This window comes from Barbus barbus (genome assembly GCF_936440315.1).
Source record: "Barbus barbus genome assembly, chromosome: 8".
NCBI lineage: Eukaryota > Metazoa > Chordata > Actinopteri > Cypriniformes > Cyprinidae > Barbus > Barbus barbus.
This window is the reverse complement of record NC_136736.1, coordinates 13,421,174-13,442,762: the sequence shown is the minus strand read 5'-3', so window position 1 is coordinate 13,442,762 and position 21,589 is coordinate 13,421,174. Positions and strand designations below refer to the sequence as shown.

Here is a 21,589-nt window from a genome sequence, read left to right as displayed (position 1 = left end):
AGCATTAAGTTTTGTAAACACGCTAACCGAGCAAGCTACAGAAACAATAACGATAAGGACATTCTCCAATCAGAAACCGTGGGTGGACAGAACAATCCGTGCCGCGGTTAACACACGCACTGCCGCTTACAATGAGGCTCTTCTGTCTGGGAATACGAGCGAGTACAAAGCATCGTGCTATGCTCTCCGACGCACAGTAAGAGCCGCTAAACACAGATACAGAGAGAGAATTGAGTCTCATTTCCAGCTCAACGACTCTCGACGGATGTGGCAGGGACTGAGGACCATCTGTGACTTCGGAAACAAATCCTCCGCGGAGGTGAGAGCAGATCCGTTGCTGGCCGATGAGTTAAACATCTTCTACAGCCGCTTCGATGGCAACGGCGGCGGCGCGTCAGGAAGCAGCAGGCAGAGCAGCGATGATCCTGTAATCACCGTATCGGAGGATGAGGTTCGGAGGGCGTTAAAGAGAGTGAACGTCAGGAAAGCAGCCGGTCCTGATGGGATAACCGGCCGTGTTCTGAGGTCCTGCGCCGATCAGCTCGCTGGTTTGTTCACTTCCATTTTTAATGAGTCCCTTGCTACCTCCGTGGTTCCCACTCCATTAAAAAAATCCATTATTATCCCTGTGCCAAAGAACAATAAACCCTCTTGCCTGAATGACTATCGCCCAGTTGCCCTCACATCTATAGTCATGAAGGTTTTTGAGAGACTTGTAAAGAGCCACATCTGCTCCTCCATCCCTGATACTTTGGACCCTCTTCAGTTTGCCTATCGCCCAAATAGATCCACGGACGATGCCATTTCTCACGTTCTCCACTCTTCCCTCACACACTTGGACAGCAACAATGGGAATTATGTAAGGCTGCTCTTCATTGACTATAGCTCAGCTTTCAACACTATAGTCCCCATCAAGCTGGCATCTAAACTCACAGACCTCAGCCTAAACTCCTCACTCTGTGACTGGATTCAAGACTTCCTCACCGGCAGACCTCAAGTGGTGAAAGTTGGCCAGTTCACCTCAAACTCCATCACTCTGAACATAGGAGCCCCACAGGGCTGTGTCCTGAGTCCCCTGCTCTACTCTCTCTACACGCATGACTGCGTGTCCTCTCACAGCTCCACATCCATTGTCAAATTCGCTGATGACACTGTGGTTCTGGGCCTCATCTCCAACAACGATGAGACCGCATACTTGGATGAGGTAGAGAGACTCACATCATGGTGCCAGGACAACTGTCTCTCTCTGAATGTGGGGAAAACTAAAGAGCTGATCATGGACTTTAGGAAGAGACAGCAGCAGCCCTACTCTCCTCTCAGGATCAGTGGGACCCCTGTGGAGAGGGTGAGTAGCTTCAAGTACCTCGGCGTAAACATCTCCGAGAACCTGACTTGGACTACACACATCCAAACACAGGTTAAGAAAGCCAGGCAAAGACTGTACCATCTGCGACAGCTGAGGAAATTCAGGGTCTCACCAGCAATCCTGAAAACTTTCTATTCAGGGACCATAGAAAGTGTATTGACTCAGTGCATCTCAGTGTGGTATGGAAACAGCTCCAATCAGGACTGCAAAGCTCTACAGAGAGTTGTGCGCTTAGCTGAGCGCATCTCAGGGTCTGCTCTCCCCTCTCTGCAGGACATCTACCTCAAACGCTGCAAAAATAGAGCTGTTAAAATCTTCAAGGACTCTAATCACCCTGGTAACCGGCTATTCACTTTGCTTCCATCTGGTAAGCGCTTCCGTAGCCTGATGGCAAAAACTGAGAGACTTAGGAGGAGCTTCTTCCCCCAGGCAATCAGGCTCCTAAACTCTAACTCTGTGTCATAATATCACTTGACTCCATGTAATATCACCATATCAATAAGTTATTCATAATTTTTCTCCATGTAAATATCATATATCAATAAGCTATTCATAATTTTTCTCTACCTCATATTGCTGCTATTCAAATACCCTGTACAACCTTTTGCACATTATTTTTTGCACATTCCTCTCATTACTATTTGTCAACAACATACTGACCTGCACATTTATATTTATTTTTTTTATCTTATTTTATCTTATCTTTTATTTTATTTTATGTTTGTACTTCTTCTTAATATTTGTATTCTTTATAATTGCACTGTCCTTGGAGCGGACCTGACCTACAGGACCTCACTGCTGGTTATACTCTGTATAATTGTGTATGTGACAAATAAAACTCTTGAATCTTGAATCATTATTAGGAAAGGCGATTTGCAAAGATTCATAAAAACCCTTATACTCACTTCTTCTGTAGGTGAGGCTGTATCACGAATGATTTGCGTGAAATTGGACGCATTTAGGCAGATCGGGATCAGCACATTCCCTTTAAAAACGAAAGTAACATTAATTTTCTGCGTCTTCAGCGGCTCAGATGTCAGGAGTAACTGACGACTGCTATATTCATTATTACCAAACAACAAAACACCTCAATTGCTTAATCGGAGGCATTCTTGTCTTTCCCTGCACCGGAGTCGACACAATGGCGGACAGCTCTTTCAGCTCACTCAGGGCGGGTCTAAGGTAAGACGGCCTTGTCAATCAACTATCGTGGGAGAGGGTCTGTGCAGAACTACGTCATTCTGACAGGAATCTCAGCACAGCCTGATTTGAGAAAGGGGATTTTAAAATATGGATTTAAAAAAAATAAAATAAATAAATAAATAAATAAATAAATATATATATATATATATATATATATATATATATATATATATATATATATATATATATATATATATATATATATATATATATATATACTGGGTGGATTTTTATCGTTATAGGACGGATGTGTACACACACTTGTAAAGTGAATTTTGCATCCGATGACCCCTTTCAAGTACATTGATTTTGGCAAGAGATATGCAACATCCAAAGAGCAAGAGATCTCTTTCCAAGAGCCAGAGAGCTGTCTTCTGGGTTACTTTAACCAAAGGCAAGGTCACATTATAAAACTTACAGTATTTTTATTACTAACTGCCAAAAAATATGCATTGCAATATAATGACAAGACGACACTGACATACTATTAAGAATGTGAATTTCATAATTTAATAGCTGAACTTGCTAAAAAGTGGGTTTTTTTATGCATATCAAGAACATGCCACCAGACAAGATAAATTGTCCCTCTAAATAAATATCTTATTCACTTTATGGTATAATGCCATATAGCAGCTTTGCTAAACTATATCATTCTCTATTGCCCCCTTTTTGTTGTGTATTTTCAGTTCTTGTGATTTAATTTCTGTTATGTTGTAGTTTTATAAATGTTAACGGGGCAAAGTGTTAAATGTAAAGATGCAAATAAACAAATAAAAATAAAGAAATCCTTCTGGATCACTGCATCTAATAATCGGTGAAGATGAAGGTCTACTGAAGGCTCTTCCGATAGAGTTTTCCATTATAAATAGTGCAGTTTTAAGCATATGGGACATCTTGGTTGCATTTTTTTTTGAAGCATGCTGTTATGTTTTGATTGCAGACTTGGACTGAACAACACTTAAGAAAGAGAATCATTGTTGACAAAGCAGTCTAATCTGGGTTTGGGTTAGTCTGAAACCAAGACAAGACAAATGATTCTGCTATCACAGAGCCTGTTGTTAACTTATGTTCCAGTGAATACTATGCATGTTATCACAAGTAATACGCATTAATGACTACTCACTAAGCACTTCCTTTATCACAGGCTATATTCTGAGTAATAAGCAGCTGATGTGCTTTAAATCACCTACTGAAACCAATTAATTTGTCAACAAAAGCATTTGACAGTCTTTTGTTTGTCTTACAGACTGCTACAGCTCTAATCTTTATCGCAGTTGAATAGAGAATAAATGCATGTGAAGCTTGAAGTTGGACTTTTCACAACACTATTTTAGACGAAAGCTGATCCTTGAATGTTTCTGTTACAGTCTGTAGTACTTTCTGCTGTTTTTGAAACTGACCTTCTGAACTAACAAAAATGCTGCTGAAGTTACTGAATATCTGTAAAAGCAAACATAACACAATGATGATTTAAAGAGGGGACTCAAAAACAGAAAACAGATATTGTGCCAAGTTAAATGTAAATGTGATTCTCTGTCTTATATCCGTTTTAATATTTCAAAATGCTTTCCAAACTCTAGGGAGAATTTTCTCTCGCCATTTTAAGATGGTTGATTGTGGTTTTGTTTGAGCTCTGACCCTGAGCTCACCATAAAGACATATGCAAATAGAACGGATTTTGAATGAAATAGAAAACTGAAAGGCAGTTAGGACTTGCCACACTTTACAATGCTATAGGAAGTTTAAAAATGTAACCTTTTCAGTGGGTTTGTTTGTGTTTAACACCATTCCAGCTTCTATCATGTTTTTATAATTTATTTTTGCTAAAAACTACAAAACTGTCCTTGGCTTAACTCTGTTAAAAATCTCTTCAAGAGAATTAACTGAATAAAAAAAATCTAGACGAGTTCAAACCTGCACAATCTAATAAAACATGCTTAATGGATAAAGGGTTTCAGCAGAGAGAACATGTTGGAGGATCTTCCCCTAGTATTAACAACTTGTGTCATCCTGGAATGACCACTTCTACAGCAGGTATAAACAATCTGGTCCCACCAGTTAGAAAAATGTTTTTCCAACATTGGAACTAATTTCATACAACTTATTCATTGTATATACATAGATACCTTATCAGTGGGAATTTCTAGCCTCAGAATTTTGTTATCATTTACTCTCATTGTGTTCCAAATGCATACTTTTTTTTTCTTCCATGGAATGCAAAAGGAGAAATTTTCCATTCAGTCTTCCCCTCCAGTGAGCTGTTAACTGTCATGAATGCATCACTGAGTAACCAGATTAATCATTTTCATGGACAAATCATTCAAGAACAAATACGTTTTGTGAACTAAATGAATGTAATGACTAAAAAAAATCCAGATTCATTCACAAATCACCAAATATTCTCTCACTACTTCTCACTATTCTAAAGACTGCTTTGCTCATGAACACACCAAATAAAACTGTTAAAATTATTATTAAAAATATATATTTTTTTTGTTTTTGCCGTTTTTTTAAGCTAGAAAGCTTTAGTTCCCATTCAGTCTTGCGTAAAAAAGGACCAACACAAAAGTGAAATGCAGCACCTCTTCAGAGATCTGACTGCTGTGCGCCGTCTGTCTTTCCAGGTCTCTCCTAAGCAGTGTGTTCTGTTTCTCCAGCTGCAGAACCCTGCGTGCCAAGTGAACACTACACACACACATTCAGAAACCTATGATTAGAGTCACGCAGACATGAAATCAGTCACTAAACACAAAGATGAGCTTCTGGTTTTCAAAGACGAGTGACCTCCTCAGACTTCACCTTTGCTTCAGTCTTCTCTTGGCAGTTGTTGGAATGTTTGCACCATAACCATATGAAAACAGCACCCTCTCTGCCTCATCTTCATTTTCCACTACAAAAATAAGGAGAAAAAGTATGTTTAAGAGCAAGCATGTCTAGACCACCCAGCTAGTATCATGGCCAGAAGGGAGAGCAGTAGTAGGACTATAAACAGTTTTCTATCTTCTTACAATACATACTGTGTAGGAAAGTTTACGTATAAGTGAAAAATGCTGAAGTAGTGTTTAAACAGATTAAAAAGAGAATGAGGCCTAGAGACTCAGGAGCAAGTTTTTACAACCAACTGGACAAGAACATAAGGGTCAATAACAAATGAGAATGTCCAAATTTCATATCATTTTTTAAAAATTGTACATTTAATTGTGTACACATTTTAATCTGTAGTTTCCAAATAAATACATAAGCATTAATAAAAAAAAAAGGTGTGCATTTTATTTATATATATATTACAATATAATTATATATATATATAATTTCTCAAGATAAAAAGCTTTTATATAATAGCTAAAAATAACATACTTTTTAAAAATATATATTATTTACAAATGTCATGCAGCTAGCAAATACAAAATTAAAAACGGTCAAATTGTCTGATATTTGATATCATGAAAATATTAACAAACTTCACTACTTACAAAATATATACATAATATAATAATAATAAATATTCATGTAAATATTATTATTAATAAGTTAATAATTATTTAGCCAGCAGCCATAATCACCCTGCAGCCCAAGACCGGTCGCCCACTGAAGCTAAGCAGGGTTGAGCCTGGTCAGTACCTGGATGGGAGACCTCCTGGGAAAACTAGGTTGCTGCTGGAAGAGGTGTTAGTGAGGCCAGCAGGGGTGCTCACCCTGTGGTCTGTGTGGGTCCTAACGCCCTGGTATAGTGACGGGGACACTATCCTGTCAAAAAGCACCGTCTTTCGGATGAGACGTTAAACCGAGGTCCTGACTCTCTGTGGTCATAACATCCCAGCATGCCTTTCGAAAATAGTAGAGGTGTGACCTCGGCATCCAGGCCAAATTTGCCCTTTGGTCTCTGACTATCATGGCCTCCTAATCATCCCCATATCTACTGATTGGCTTCATCACTCTGTCTCCTCTCCACCAATAAGCTGGTGTGTTCTGGCGCAATATGGCTGCCGTCGCATCATCCAGGTGGATGCTGCACACTGGTGGTGGATGAGGAGATACCCCCTCACAATGTAAAGCGCATTGAGTACCTAGAAAAGCACTATATAAATGTAATGAATTATTATTCTTATTATAAAAATAATATAATATAATTCATATATAATCAAATATTATATGAAATATATAAAAAGCAGCGATATTTTTATCAGATTTTTTGTATGAGAATTCAAGATCATGTCATTCACTGATAATCTTCCCCTCCTGTGAGCTATTAACTGTCATAAATGCATCGAGTAAACAGATTAGTCATGTTCATTAACAAATCATTCAAGAACAATAATAATAATAATAATTAATGAATGATTTTTGGAACCTAATATACTTTTTACTTTAATTAAATTAAACTTAATTCCAAAATTAAAAACAGGTTCATGATGTTTATTCAATTCACTGTACAAGACTGCATTTTAATGTACTTTTCAAAGGATTGCATCCAGTATCAATCTGCATTTCTTGCACTAGGCATTCTTTTTTATGTTTGATCTATGCAGATTTGATGACGTTAAAACCCTGTTATTAACTTGATGAGGTTAAAAACTTGTTGTTAACCTGAGGGATTTTAAAAACTGGCTAGGTCAGCCTTTTGCATCACCTCAGCTCAGTGTCAGCATATTCACTGACATTTAGAAGAAGGTTGTTTAAGGACAAGCCCAGGGGCCATTTTGTTAAACAGTCTTCAGGTTTGATTGAGTATGGCATTCTGAACATGCAAAACTGTGGAAGAACATACATGTGGTGTATTTAGCATGCTTTACATTTTGACCCGATAATGGGACTGATTATATTAGTAAACAATTTTTGCATTGCTCACATGTGCTTTAGTAGTCATAAAACAGACTCCTAATCACAACTTTTACCATAGCTTTGACATCCTTAAATCTACAGAATCATATATGCAGAAATAAGACCCCCGGGTAAGAAGTTCAGGAAAACTGGGCCTAACAGACACCTAAATTGCAGTGTGCAACCTCGCTGATGTGCTGGTCTTATCTCATCTTTGGTCTTCAATTGCAATGACTGAATCGTTCTCTGGTCTTACTCTCTGCAGCCTGCATGGCAACATCATCCAGCTCCTTTTCTAATCGCTCGTATGTCTCCAGTCGCGCTTGCTGTTCAGAATTCTGGGCTTGCAATTCAGTGATGCGTCTCTCTGATGATGTCTGTAGCCCATAAAACTCTTTTGTTAGAACCTGCATAAGCAGATCAAGAGAGGGACAAAGATAACAACAGAAATTGAGTAACATGGGTGGTGGCATAACATTGTGTTCACATAAGTTTTATGATGATGACAAATATGTACAATCCTTATTTTGTGAGGCTGGCATAGGGCTCAACCCTTGTCTGGTGTCTAAATGATTTGAGATTCAGTGTGATGCTCATTACAAGAATTATATATATTCAAATTTAAACCTAACATTGGAAGAATTAAATCATAAGGTAACGATTGATGAAGTGATCACCCCAAAAAATAGCAATTCTATCATCACCTATCCTCATGCCATTCCTAAGACTTTCTTTTCTCAGTGGAGCACAGGAGGAGAAATTTAGAAGAATGTACTGACCTGTCAAATGGCACAAAAATGGCTTACCTTAAATTTAGTTTTGGTCCTCATGCAAATAATATGAATGCATGAACCAGTATTAAAGGAATAGCTCTCCCAAAAATAAAATTATGTCATTGTTCCAAACCTCTATAAGTTTTTGTCTTATGTTGAACAAAAAAGAAGATATTTTGAAAAATCTAACATTTGTTGGTCCACAATGACTTCCATAGAAGGGAAGTCAATGGGGACATTACTATTTTATTACCAGCATTCTTCAAAATCTATTTTTATGTTCAACATAAAAGAAATTCATACAGGTTTGAAATGAAGTGAGGGTGAGTAAATGATGACAATTTTCATTTTTGGGTGAACTATGCCTTTAAAATTTTGTACAACATGAAATGTTGTTAATAAAAATAAAATGTATCAAAAATGTCATGTAAGATTTTCATAGATTTATATATTTCATAATATTAAAGTTGTACACTATTTTGTCTATAACACTAAAAAGTAAAATAAAAATAAAAAACACTAAAAAGTTAAAATGAAACACCAGAAAGTGAATTTAGGTATTTAAAAACAAATATCTGTTGTATCCATTATAAATGTACAGTTGCGAAAAATGTATATTCATGGTGAGATTTAATTGCTAAACATCAAATAGTCCAGGTGATATGTGAAAATAATGTTCACTTTTTCATAAAAGCATGAAACTTGGTTCACTTGTATAGTTTACATTTTCAGAAATGGAGCCATCGCAAAAACACCTTGTGGTTGGCATGGCGACCATTTTACTTTCCGCCATAACCAAATGACGCATTTTGTGTCATATCTCCTGAACCAAACATGATAACACAGAAAAGGTGATGTCTACCCCTATGTTTTGATGGCCAAAGATTATAATGATACCATATACAGCAACATGTTCAGGTGAAGAGTTAATGGTGAAATCAGCAATGTAAGAAGGAAATAACAGTATCTGAGCATCACAGTATTACAGCATTTACAAAAGTGCATATTATGGCTATAATTTTTTTCTTTCTTTGATAATTAACTAATATTTTATTCAATAATACATTAAAAGATTATTTTCAAGAATACTATCATATATTTCAGAGATAGCCCTATAAAAAAAATTATTTCCGGTATTTTTCCTTACCTCTCAGGCAGAGTCAGGTAGGCGGTAGTATGTTTCCAATACATTCTTGTTCTCTCTCAACAATGCTCATCACACGCAAACGGCAAAGCAATCAGGTGAACAGTAATGGTTAATTTAGTGACGTTATGAGAAGGATTACAACGAAATCTCAGAAGATGCAGAATGAAATTTCAGAAATACAGTGCCCTCCAAAAGTATTGGAACAGTAAGGCCAAATCCTTTATTTTTGGTGTAGACTGTAAACATTAGGGTTTGACATCAAAAGATGAATATGAGATGAGAGATTAACATTTCAGCTTTTATTTACAGGTATTTTCATCTGGATCTGATGCACAACTTTAGCACCTTTTGTTTGATCCCACCCATTTTTCATGTTACCAAAAGTATGGGAACATGTGAGTGACAGGTGTGTTTTGTTGCCCTGGTGTGTCCTATTAATTGATTATTCAAACAATAAATAGCACAATGTCTGCGCTCAGTTTCAGATCCATGCAGACTGCATTTATAGTTAGTTAGACGTGTAACCAACATGAAAACCAGAGAGGTGTCTATGGGTGAAAAACGAGCAATTGTGAAGCTGAGAGAAGATGAAAAATCAATCAAACCATTGCACAAACACTGGCAATAGCAAGTACAACCATTTGGAATCTCCTGAGGAAGAAAGAAACCACTGGTGTACCAAGTAACACACCTCAAACGGGTAGATCAAGGAAAACATCTGCAGTTGATGACAGAAACAAGAATGACAGCTGTAAAGAAAGACCCTAAAACAACTGTTAGTGACATCAGCAACAACCTGCAGAGGGCAGGAGTGAAGGTATCACAATCTACTGTTCACAGAAGACTTCATGAACAAAAGTGGCTACACCAGAAGATGCAAACCACTAATTAGCAAGAAGAATAGGAGACGAGCCTCAAAAATTCTGGGACAAGGTTTTATGGACTGATTTTATGGACCAAAGTGATGGAAAGGCTAAAGTTTGGAGAAAGAAAGGATCTGCTCATGATCCCAAAAATAGCTGAAACACAGTGTACACAGGTGTACATTATAGTACACATTACACAAGTAATGTAATGGCTTGGGCTTTCATCGCTTCTTCTGGCACAGGCTCATTAATCTTCATTAATGATGTAACACATGATGGCATCAGCAAAATTATCTCAGAAGTCTACAGAAATATTTTGTCTGACAATTTACAGAAAGATGCAACCAAACTGATTGGGAGATCCTTCATCATGCAGCAAGATAATGACCCAAAACATAGTGCCAAAACAACAAAGGAGTTCATCAGGGGCAAGAAGTGGAAGTTTTAGACTGGCCAAGTCAATCTCCACACTTAAACCCTGTAGAGTATGCATTTTACCTGCTAAAGAAGAGACTGAAGGGAGTAACCCCCCCAAAACTGAAAGAGGCTGCGGTGAAAGCCTGGAAAAGCATCACAAAAGAAGAATGCAAAAGTTTGGTGATGTCAATGGGTCACAGGCTTGATGCAGTTATTGAAAGCAAAAAGGATTTGCAACTAAATATTAAGTCTTTTTCACTTTAATCTATGTTAATTCTATCTGTTCCAAAACATTTGGTAACATGAAAAATGGGTGGGTTCAAACAAAAGGTGTTATCTTCTAAGTTGTGTATCAGATCCAGATGAAAATACTTGTAAATAAAAGCTGAAATGTTAATCTCTCATCTCATATTCATCTTTTGATGTCAAACCCAAATGTTTTCAGTCTACAGCAAAAATAAAGGAATTAGCCTTACTGTTCCAATACTTTTGGAGGGCACTGTATTTCATGTAAACTTAATTTACAATCACTCTCTGGGCCAGAGTTGTCTATTATGTTGTCCACAAGGGGGAAGCCAGAGTCCTGCATGCGGGCGGGTACATGCAGGTAAATAGCTAATATTTGATGTAATGGGTGGAATAATATTTATGTGTAGGGTGTGGTGCAGGTGCAGGCTGGATGGTGACAAGCACGGTCGGGTTCCGGGTCCAATAACCAAGACTATTTTGACTTGGTCCAGTACACGCTGAGCAATGAAGCCAATCGCGCTGCCACTGATTGACAGCTGTAGTGATATTAAAGGGAGCGCTCTTTGCTTGCGTTCTGTATTTAATCTATTCACAATTTGAATAAAAGTTTTAATAAGTGCGTTTTATCTACCTCATGTAGGAGATTTAATGAAGGTGTGGTTCGGGTCCCAGTTTTTATGTCAAATGGGTCAGGTATAGGATTAAATTAGTGTTGCTGTCAGATAACGTGTCGGGTTTTCCGTTACTGCAAGTGTTGGATGATCATTTCACCAGCCAGGAAAGGAGAACGAAAATGCCTCTCTGTGATATTACTACAAGGCATCACTTACTTACAGATCTCAGGCTTCTGGAGGGGATGTAGATTCGTAAGAGTGAGGAGGAAGTATGAGGGTGCTGAGCCTGTGGCTGTTCTGTACGCAAACATCAATGTCTTGAACATGATGCGATCCGCAACCGGTAGCCAGTGCGGGGAGATAAAGAGAGGTGTGATGTGGGCCCTTTTGGGCTCATGGAAGATCACTGCATTCTGAAACATTTGTCGAGGTTTGATTGCACATGATGGAAGTCCAGCTAGAAGAGCACTGCAATAGTCCAACCTAGAAATGACAAGGGTCTGGGCAAGAAGTTGTTCAGCATGCTCTGTTTGGAAGGGCCTGATCCTCCTGATGTTGTGTAATCCAAACATGCATGATCGAGCTGCCTTTACAATATGGTCCTTGAAGGTCAGCTGTTCACCAAAGAATAATTTTTGATGAACGTAGCAGGATGATGAAATCATGCTGCAGAATCGGAGTGGGGAAAACAAGAAGCTCAGTCTTTGCCAGGTTGAGCTGCAGGTGATGTTCCTTCATCCATGCTGAGATGTTTGTCAGGCAGCCTGAGATCCATGCAGCTATTGGGTTGTCTGGTTGAAATGAATGATAGAGCTGTGTGTCATCAATGGTAGAATTTGGTAGGAGAAACCATGTGCTTGTATAATGGGTCCCAGTGATGTAGTGCATATGGTGAAGAACTGGTCCCCGAGGAAACCTTGTGGCCAGTTGATGTTCTTTGGATACCTCTCCTCGCCAGGAGACCCTGAAAGACCTACCTGTGAGATAGGATTCAAACCAGTGGAGTGCAGATCCAGTGATGTTAGACAGGATAATCTGACGATTCGCAGTATCAAAAGTAATAGAAGGCAGATAGATCCAGCAGAATAAGAACTGATGATTTGGAATCAGCTTTCTCTATCTAAAAGGCTACAGTGACCGACAGCAAAGCAGTCTCAGTTGAATGGCCGCTGCTGAAACCTGATTGGTTAACGTTCAGTTGGTCATTCTGTGAAAGAAATTATGTAACTGTCTATAAAGGTGTGAACCAAATGGTCCACTCCATTAGAATAACAAAGTAACAGTATTCCTCAGGAACGTCTTGTAGATTGCAGGATCTACAGCGGGAAGGTCCTAACAGTATTGTTTCTAGCCCTTTTGTCTTCAGGAATACAATTATATCCCACAGACAGAACTTTGGGAGAAGCTAGGATTCATACAAGGGTTAAGATTGTTTGAAGGAAGACATGCTAACATCGCTATCGGAGAACTGCTACACTACCATCTTCAATATATTCTTCTCCCCCAAAAAATGTTGGTCAAGCCTACTTAATTTTTTATATTTGAAAAATCTATTACATTGGTGAGCCACCCAAAAGACTGCTCAGCAAAAATACAGTAAAGATGATGATACATGGGGCAACTTTTTATGTTAGAAGGGGTAGTATGCACTGGCCTGTCTAGACAGATATAGTCTTGACATTAAGTTAAAGTGGAGTAATTGAAAGAGAACAACTTCACACTCACTTAAGCATAATAAATAGCCTATGCTTAAGTGAGTGTGCAGTTGTTCTCTTTCAATTAGATCATATTTCTTTCTTCAACTTGCACCTCTATAGGTGTGCGTTTGCTTTGCCTCACTTGCTCAATGAAGTTAAAGTGGATCATAAAGTGTCACATGCTGTATTTACATCCAGAGATGAGAAATGGGTGGGTGGGGGAAGAGAGGATGACACTACAGAGGAAAGATGGAAGGGTAAAAGGGAGCATAGGTTTTGCCTAAAAAGTAACTGGTAGAGGAATTGGTGGCAGACAGGTAGTAATATGTAGGTTAAATGTAATAAAGAAATGAGCAGAGATGTCTAGAGGTTTTACTAAATGTCGTCTGTGATACAACTGCATGTGTAAATTAAGTCAAGCTGGTTGTCTGATTTGTTAGTGAGATCGAATGAAGCTAGGAGTGGAAGTGGAAGTCTGCAGTGTAAGGCTTCAAGATGGATTTCAAAGTCAACAAAGACTACAAGTGGACTGCCAGCCACAGAGAATGAGGACAGCAGCCCCATCCAGCTCCTCTATAAAGGACTATTTATGACCAAGAAGGTGATAAATCATTACAATATGGAGTTTAACAGGAGCTGTTACCATAATAGCATGAAACTCAAAAGATTTTTGTAATGCATAGGGAGGAGTGGGTTGAGTATTTCCAATTATTAGAAATGAGAAGACCAGTACCCTTCCAACCTGATGGGGGGTGTGAGAGAAAGGGAAGTTGTTAGAGAGAACAGCAGGGGTTGCGGAGTCTTCTGGACGAATCCAGGTCTCAGTCAAGCCCAAGATACTAAGAGTAGACTTAGAAGCATTGGCCAGAATGAAGTTTGTTGACAGCTGACTGACAATTCCAGAGACCCAGAGAAAATGACAGAGGTGCAGCAGAAGAGGTGCAGATAGGACACAGTTTAGCAAGATTGCGTTGCCATCTGCGTGTGATGTTAGAGCGTTGTTGAGAGAGAACAAGAATGTATTGGAAACATACTACCGCCTACTTTACTCTACCTGAGAGGTAAGGAAAAATACACTTACTTGAGATGGTATGTTTTTATATCTCTGAAATAAATTATCGTATTCTTGAAAACAATCTTTTATTGTACTATTGAATAAAATATTATTTAGCTGGTGTGTGGTGGGGGTTCTGGCGCAATATGGCTGCTGTCGCAACATCCAGGTGGATGCTGCACATTGGTGGTAGTTGAAATTGAGATTCCCCCTTCCATATAAAGCGCTTTGAGTACTCAGAAAAGCGATATATAAACGTAACAAATTAATAGTTAATTAATTAAAACAACATTTTATTGTACTATTGAATAAAATATTAGTTAATTATCAAAGAAAGAAAAAAATGTATAGCCATAATATGGACTTTTGTAAATGATGTGATGTTCAGATTCTGTTATTTCCTTCTTACATTGCTGATTTCACCATTAACTCTTCACCTGAACAGTTTATGTTGGTATATATATATATATGGTATCATTGTAATCCTTGACCATCAAAACATAGGGGTCACCTTTTCTGTGTTATCATGTTTGGTTCAGGAGATATGACACAAAATACATCATTTGGTTATGGCGGAAAGTAAAATGATCGCCATGGCAACCACAAGGTGTTTTTGCAATGGCTCCATTTCTGAAAATGTTTAGGGCCGCAAACTATACAAGTGTACCAAGTTTCATGCTTTTATGAAAAAGTGAACATATCACCTGGACTAAAACTGGATTAGGAAATAATAACATTTTTATAGAATAACTATAGATGACAAGATCATCTTTATGTGATTTATTTTAACATAAAATTGACAAATTGTTAATGTTAAAAAAATATTTTGAAAAATAAATGTCTAATATCCACTGATACTGATACTTTTTTAATGCAGTGACCAATATTTGCATCCCTAATTGCACAGCTTCAGAAGACTTGGAAAAATCTGACATGACAAAGGACTTTCATGTTGTTTTCTATCATTTTAGAGCTTGTCCCTTTTACTACATTATATGGTAAAGAGCTGCCAGTAAATTCCATATTTCTGTTTTTGTGTTCCTTGGAAAAAATCCAAGTCGTTCTGGTTGAAAATGGTTGTTGTAAATGACAACAGAATGGTGAAGTAATCATTTTTGGGAATTAAAAGCTTGAACTACTAAGCAATTAACAGGTTTCAACTTGCAATGAGGCAAAAGGAAATCACTTTGTTCAGTTTAATGTACAACCCGAATTCCAGAAATGTTGGGACGTGTTTTCAAATTTGATGCCTGCTACAGGTCTCAAAATAGTTGGGACGGGGGCATGTTTACCATGGTGTAGCATCTCCTCTTCTTTTCAAAACAGTTTGAAGAAGTCTGGGCATCGAGGTTATGAGTTTCTGGAGTTTTGGTGTTGGAATTTGGTCCCATTCTTACCTGATATAGGTTTCCAGCTGCTGAAGAGTTTGTGGTCGTCTTCGACGTATTTTTCGTTTTAATGATGCACCAAATGTTCTCTATAGGTGAAAGATCTGGACAGCAGGCAGGCCAATTCAGCACCTGGACTCTTCTACTACGAAGCCATGCTGTTGTAACAGCTACATTATGTGGTTTTGCATTGTCCTGCTGAAATACACATCGTCTGGAGGGGAGCATATGTTGCTCTAAAACCTTTATATACCTTTCAGCATTCATAGTGCCTTCCAAAACATGCAAGCTGCCCATACTGTATGCACTTATGCACCCCCACACCATCAGAGATGCTGTCTTTTGAACTGAACGCTGATGACACACTGGAAAGTCTCACTCCTCTTTAGCCCGGAGGACATGGCATCCATGATTTCCAACAAGAATTTGGACTCGTCTGACCATAAAACTCTTTTCCACTTTGAAACAGTCCATTTTAAATGAGCCTTGGCCCACAGGACACGACGGCACTTCTGGACCATGTTCACATATGGTTTCCTTTTTGCATGATAGAGCTTTAGTTGGCATCTGCAGATGGCATGGCGGATTGTGTTTACCGACAGTGGTTTCTGGAAGTATTCCTGGGCCCATTTAGTAATTGACAGAATCATGCCGATGAGTGATGCTCTGAGGGCCCGAACCATGGGCATCCAACATAGGTCTTCGGCCTTGTCCCTTATGCAGAGATTTCTCCAGTTTCTCTGAAACTTTTGATGATGTTATGCACTGTAGATGATGAGATTTGCAAAGCCTTTGCAATCTGACATTGAGAAATGTTGTTTTTAAAGTATTCCACAATCTTTTTACGCACTCTTTCACAGATTGGAGAGCCTCTGCCCATCTTTACTTCTGAGAGACTCTGCCTCTCTAAGACATCCATTTTATGTTACAGACCTGATGCCAATTAACTTAATTAGTTGCTAAATGTTCTCCCAGCTGAATCTTTCCAAAATTTCTTGCTTTTTCAGCCCTTTGTTGCCCCCGTGCCTACCTTTTTTGAGACCTGTAGCAGGCATCAAATTTGAAATGAGCTCATTTAGTGGATAAAAGTGTAAAATTTCTCTTTAAACATTTGTTATATTATCTATGTTCTATTGTGAAAAAAAATTATAAATAATTGGCTCATGTGATTTGAAAGTCTTTTAGTTTTCATTTTATTCAAATTTAAAAAACGTCCCAACATTTCCGGAATTCAGGTTTTACATGTTCATGTGCATCTTTGCCATACGGATTCTATTTTATAGTGCCTTGCCTCCAGTTTTTTCTGATGTTTCTCACACTCAATTTGACAAAGGCTGAGGTTCCTGGCCGTCTCCTCCTGGACCATCTGGGAACGCTCCAACTCAAACTTTTTCAGCTTCACCTGGTTAAGCAGTTCTGCCACCCTGCTGTCTAAACTCAGCTGCAACTGCCTGAACCTGGACAAAAACACAAATACAAGTGCATCTGCATTCACTCATTCTGCATACTCTCCATTAGATGTGTGCGATATGACGATTTTTGATCGTGGACGATAAAAATGTCTCCACGATCTACTTTTGAAGAAATATCGTAGTATCGTGCTACAGCACACATTATGTCAAATACAGTTCTGGCTCCTCCGTCTCTCTATATACTGTACAACACGACATACAGCAGTAGAGTTACTCTGACAGGACACTGCACTTATTCGCGATCGCAAAAGTACATTATTTGCACACAAGCCTTGCTGGTTAAATGTTTAATTCGTGCGCTGGTCTGACGTGCGCTTTTTCTGAGCGCATACACCTGAAGCACGGACACTAAAAAGCCTGTCTAACAGCGCCTGATTACTCAACTAAGTTATCTTTTGCGCTAATACTGTCAAAACACACAAGGTTTACATACAGACTCAGTTGGTTATCTGTAAAATGAAAGTAAATAGTTAAGAAAGAAACGGATGCGTGCCTGTATATTAGATGTGTGCAGGTCTTAAAGGGACAGGACACTAAACATGCTGTCGACTGTCATTAAAGGAATAGTTCACCCTAAAATTTAATTTCTGTCATTACTTACTCACATGTTGTCCCAAACTTCTATTAATTTATTGTGCTGAACCCAAAATAAGATATTTTGAAGAATGAGGGTAACCAAACAGTTGCTGGTCCACATTGACTTAGATAGTAGGAAATAAAAATCCTATGGAAGTCACTGTGGATCAGCAACTGTTTGGTTTTCCACCTTCTTCAAAATAGCATTTATGTTCAGCAGAAGAAAGAAACTCATTCAGGTTTAAAACAACTTTTGAGTAAAGGATGGTATAAAAATAAAACATTATGACAGAATTGACAGATGACAGAATATTTATTTTTGAGGGAACTATTCCTTTAACGTTAACAAAACGCAAAGAGAAAAATCACTCACTTTTCTTGACTGAAAAACTTTAATACAGTTGCTTTAGGAATCAGTCTATATAGTGTTTTATTTTTATATTTGTTCATTCAATTTCATTGAATGCTCCTGCTAAATACACCTATTGTACCTGAAAATAAAGCACTGTTTGTTTTATTTGTATATTATGTGTATTTGTAATCTGTATCTTTGTTCTTATTTTTTAATAAGAAAGATAAAATAATGACAAAGACTTTTTTATCTTCGCCCACTTTGGTCTAAATATCGGCCATGTCTTTTTTTTGCTGTTGTTTTTTGTTACCTTGAAAGGCTTTGTCTTTCTAGTTTGGCTGTAATGCTCAGACAACTTAAAACCAAAATAGTAAAACCAACATGACAAAGAATCATGATAAAATCGTGAATCGTGATATTTCTAAAAAAAAAAAAAAAAAGAATGAAATATGTATAATATCCGCTGTGGCTCACCTTAGGCTAAGCTAAGCGATTGCTAAATTAGGGTGATGCCAAGCTCAGAGGCAGCTGCGTGTCAAGTGACAAGTGAACCACTTTGTCTTGAAACCCCAAATCTCAACATGCCCAAACATATTGAGTATCTGTTCGTGTCCTCCTACACTTATAGCCAGGTCTCTGAAGGATTACAACATTTCGGAGAGCTCCAGGGGTTTTGATTGAAACCGTAACCACACCTACAGAGGGGCCAAACTGGCAGGTCAAGATTTTTCTTTTGTTTGAGCATTGTCACTAACATCGAGCCAAATGTAGGCAGTTTTGTGAAGAATTCAAAGGATGTCATCATAGTGGTGACCAACACCTAAAGTAATAATTGTGACAAATTGTACGTAATTGGACAACTCCCATCATACATTATGGAGTAAGACTGGATATTGTTAAGCTATTTATTGGCTTAAAGTATATTAGACTTTTGTTATTTACATAAATTCAAGGAAAAAGGGAGGGTGAGGAAGCTGTTGGAACAGTATGTTATAGGGAGTGGTTGTCTGATATACATATACAGTGGTGCTTTAAAGTTTGCGAACTCTTTAGAATTTTATATATTTCTATAAATAGGGCACGAAAGATAATCAGAAGTCCTGAAAGTATACAAAGAGAATCCGATCAAACAAATGAGCCAAAAATTGTAATTTATTTACTGAGAAAAATGGTCAAGTGTTACACATCTCTGAGCGGCAAAAGTATGTGAATCTTTGCTTTCAATTTATGGTCTGTTATTTTTTGCAGCAATAACTGCAGCTAATCGTTTCTTGTCACTGCTGATCAGTCCTGCACAACAGCTTGTAGGAATTTTAGTATATTCCTCAGTACATAACCGCTTCAACTCTGATGTAGGTGGGTTTTCTCCTATGAACTGCTTGCTACAAGTGCTTCCACAAAATTTCAATTGGCCAAACTTTTTCAAACTTTGACTTGGCCATTCCAAAACATTACATTTGTTCTTCTTCAACTATTCATTGGTAGACGACTTGTGTGCTTGGGGTCATTGTATTGCTGCATGACCTACTTTCTCTCGAGATTCAGTTATTAGACACATGTCCTGATATTTTCCTTTAGAATTTGCTGGTATAATTCAGAATTCATTGTTCCATCAATGATGCCAAGTAATCCGGGCCCAGATGCCGCAAAACAGGCCCAAAACAATGACACCACCAGCACCATGTTTCACAGATAGGATAAGGTTTTTATGCTAGAATGCAGTGGGGGTTTTTTTCTGAACATAACACTTCTCATTTAAACCTACAATTTTGTTTTTGGTCTCATCCATCCCTTAAAACTTTCTACAATAGCCTTGTCAGCATGAACTTTAGCAAACTGCAGACGGACAGCGATGCTCTTTTTGGAGAGCTATGGTTTTCTCCTTGCAACTCTGCTATTCTTAAAAAAAATAAAAAATAAAAAGCAGGACACACACTGACACCTGATATTCTCTGATAGACTCTAATGTTACCTTCAAATGAACTGCTATTCCTAGAGATTAACATAATATTGTCACTCACAGATATGTAATATTGGATCATTTTCCAGAAAAAATGTAATGATAAATTACATATTTTTGTCTCAGTTGTTTGACTGGATTTTCTTTGTCAGCTTTCAGGATTTGCGTAAAAATCTGATAATCGTTTGTGTCACATTTATGCAGAAATACAAAATTTTTTAAAGGGTTCACAAACTTTCAAGCACCACTGGATTTATGTGTGTGTCATTTACTTTGCATGTCTTCTTGGAGTCACGCCTGCAAGTACATTTGACACAACTGCAAACATTTTATTCTGCTTCATTCTGTTTCTCGGCATGACGCAATGCAATGCAACATTAATTTCTATTCTCCCTTCCCTCACTTAAATTTGTAAGCCCAAAATAGAGTCGCTGGACAAGATGTTCACAGACCATAGACTCGACCTCTCAAGAGCCGGGTAAAGGAGCATCTGTCATTTTTGCCCTCGATCGAGCTTCTCTGCGAATGTGAGCAATCCGTTCCCCGGGGCTGAAAAACGTGGGGTATGCCCAACAACTGTGTGTAGAGTATCTGCTGCTATGCTAGGCATGTGGATGGAGCTCAGTGACACCGTAAGCCTCTCACATGGGCAAATAAGGGCTGACCACTCAGGAGAAAGAGGAGGGGCAACAACCTGCACTGCTAGACACCCCTATCAGCTACCACATAAAAAAGACACATCTTAAAAGTTTAGAAATAATAAAACAGAAAATTCAGATAACAGCCAAAGAGGAAACAAGAGGTAGCAGCAAAAAAGAAAGAAAAAGTGGTAGTAAAGTAATACAAATATAATTTAATTAACCATAAGAACTGTGCCCCCTTAGCCCATTTTCAAATATTTTCATTTGAATAATGCAAGTTTAATTGAAACAAGCTATTTTATTTGCAGATTTTCTATCATTAATTTGCAACAGAAATGTTATTTGTTCATGTGATTTAAGGCTACGCCATCTTTCTAACTATTTTCTTGGCAAAATCTATAATATAATAAATGATATTGAACTACTTACCGAAAAAGTTAACCACTTATCATAACCAGCTTTGAGAAATAAATATTAAATTCTACACGACAGAATATGAGGATGTCTTTCCTCTATGCTTGTTTTTACAAATGATTTACTCTTTTTAAAATTACTATTCTAATTTAGTTCAGCTTAGATTTACACTACTGTTCAAATGTTTGGGGTCAGTAAGATTTTTGTTTATTTGAAAGAAAAAAAGAAAGTGACAAAGATTGCACAAGGTTACAAAAACATTATATTTCAAATAAATGCTGTTCTTTTTAACTTTATATTTAAAGAATCCACAATATTAAGCATCGTAACTGTTTTCAACTGATAATAATAAGAAATATTTCTTGAGCAGCAAATCAGCATATTACAGGGTTCCTCAAAATATAGCTGACTGCGGTCTGGCTCTGGACACTAGCTTAGTTTCAAATTCAAACAGTTCAAACGGAAACAATATCTCACAATATCACTGCATTACTGTATTTTTGATCAAAGATGCAGCCTTGATGAGCATAACAGACTTATTTCAAAAACATTATAATATATTAGAGAGCCCAATCTTTT

At 37.8% G+C, this 21,589-nt stretch overlaps 1 protein-coding gene across 6 annotated transcripts in view; it reads right to left on the bottom strand.

Moving 5' to 3' along the window:
• Positions 1–21,589, bottom strand: part of LOC306873898 (progesterone-induced-blocking factor 1-like) — a 51,787-nt gene that overhangs the window by 23,423 nt on the left and 6,775 nt on the right. For all 6 annotated transcript variants that reach the window (XM_079423430.1, XM_079423431.1, XM_079423433.1 and 3 more), the window contains 4 exons: positions 16,887–17,052; positions 7,647–7,797; positions 5,369–5,459; positions 5,152–5,254 (listed from right to left, as the gene is read on the bottom strand). In XM_079423430.1, coding sequence (XP_079279556.1) covers positions 5,152–5,254; positions 5,369–5,459; positions 7,647–7,797; positions 16,887–17,052 — 511 coding nt within the window. The remainder of the gene's footprint in view (positions 1–5,151; positions 5,255–5,368; positions 5,460–7,646; positions 7,798–16,886; positions 17,053–21,589) is intronic.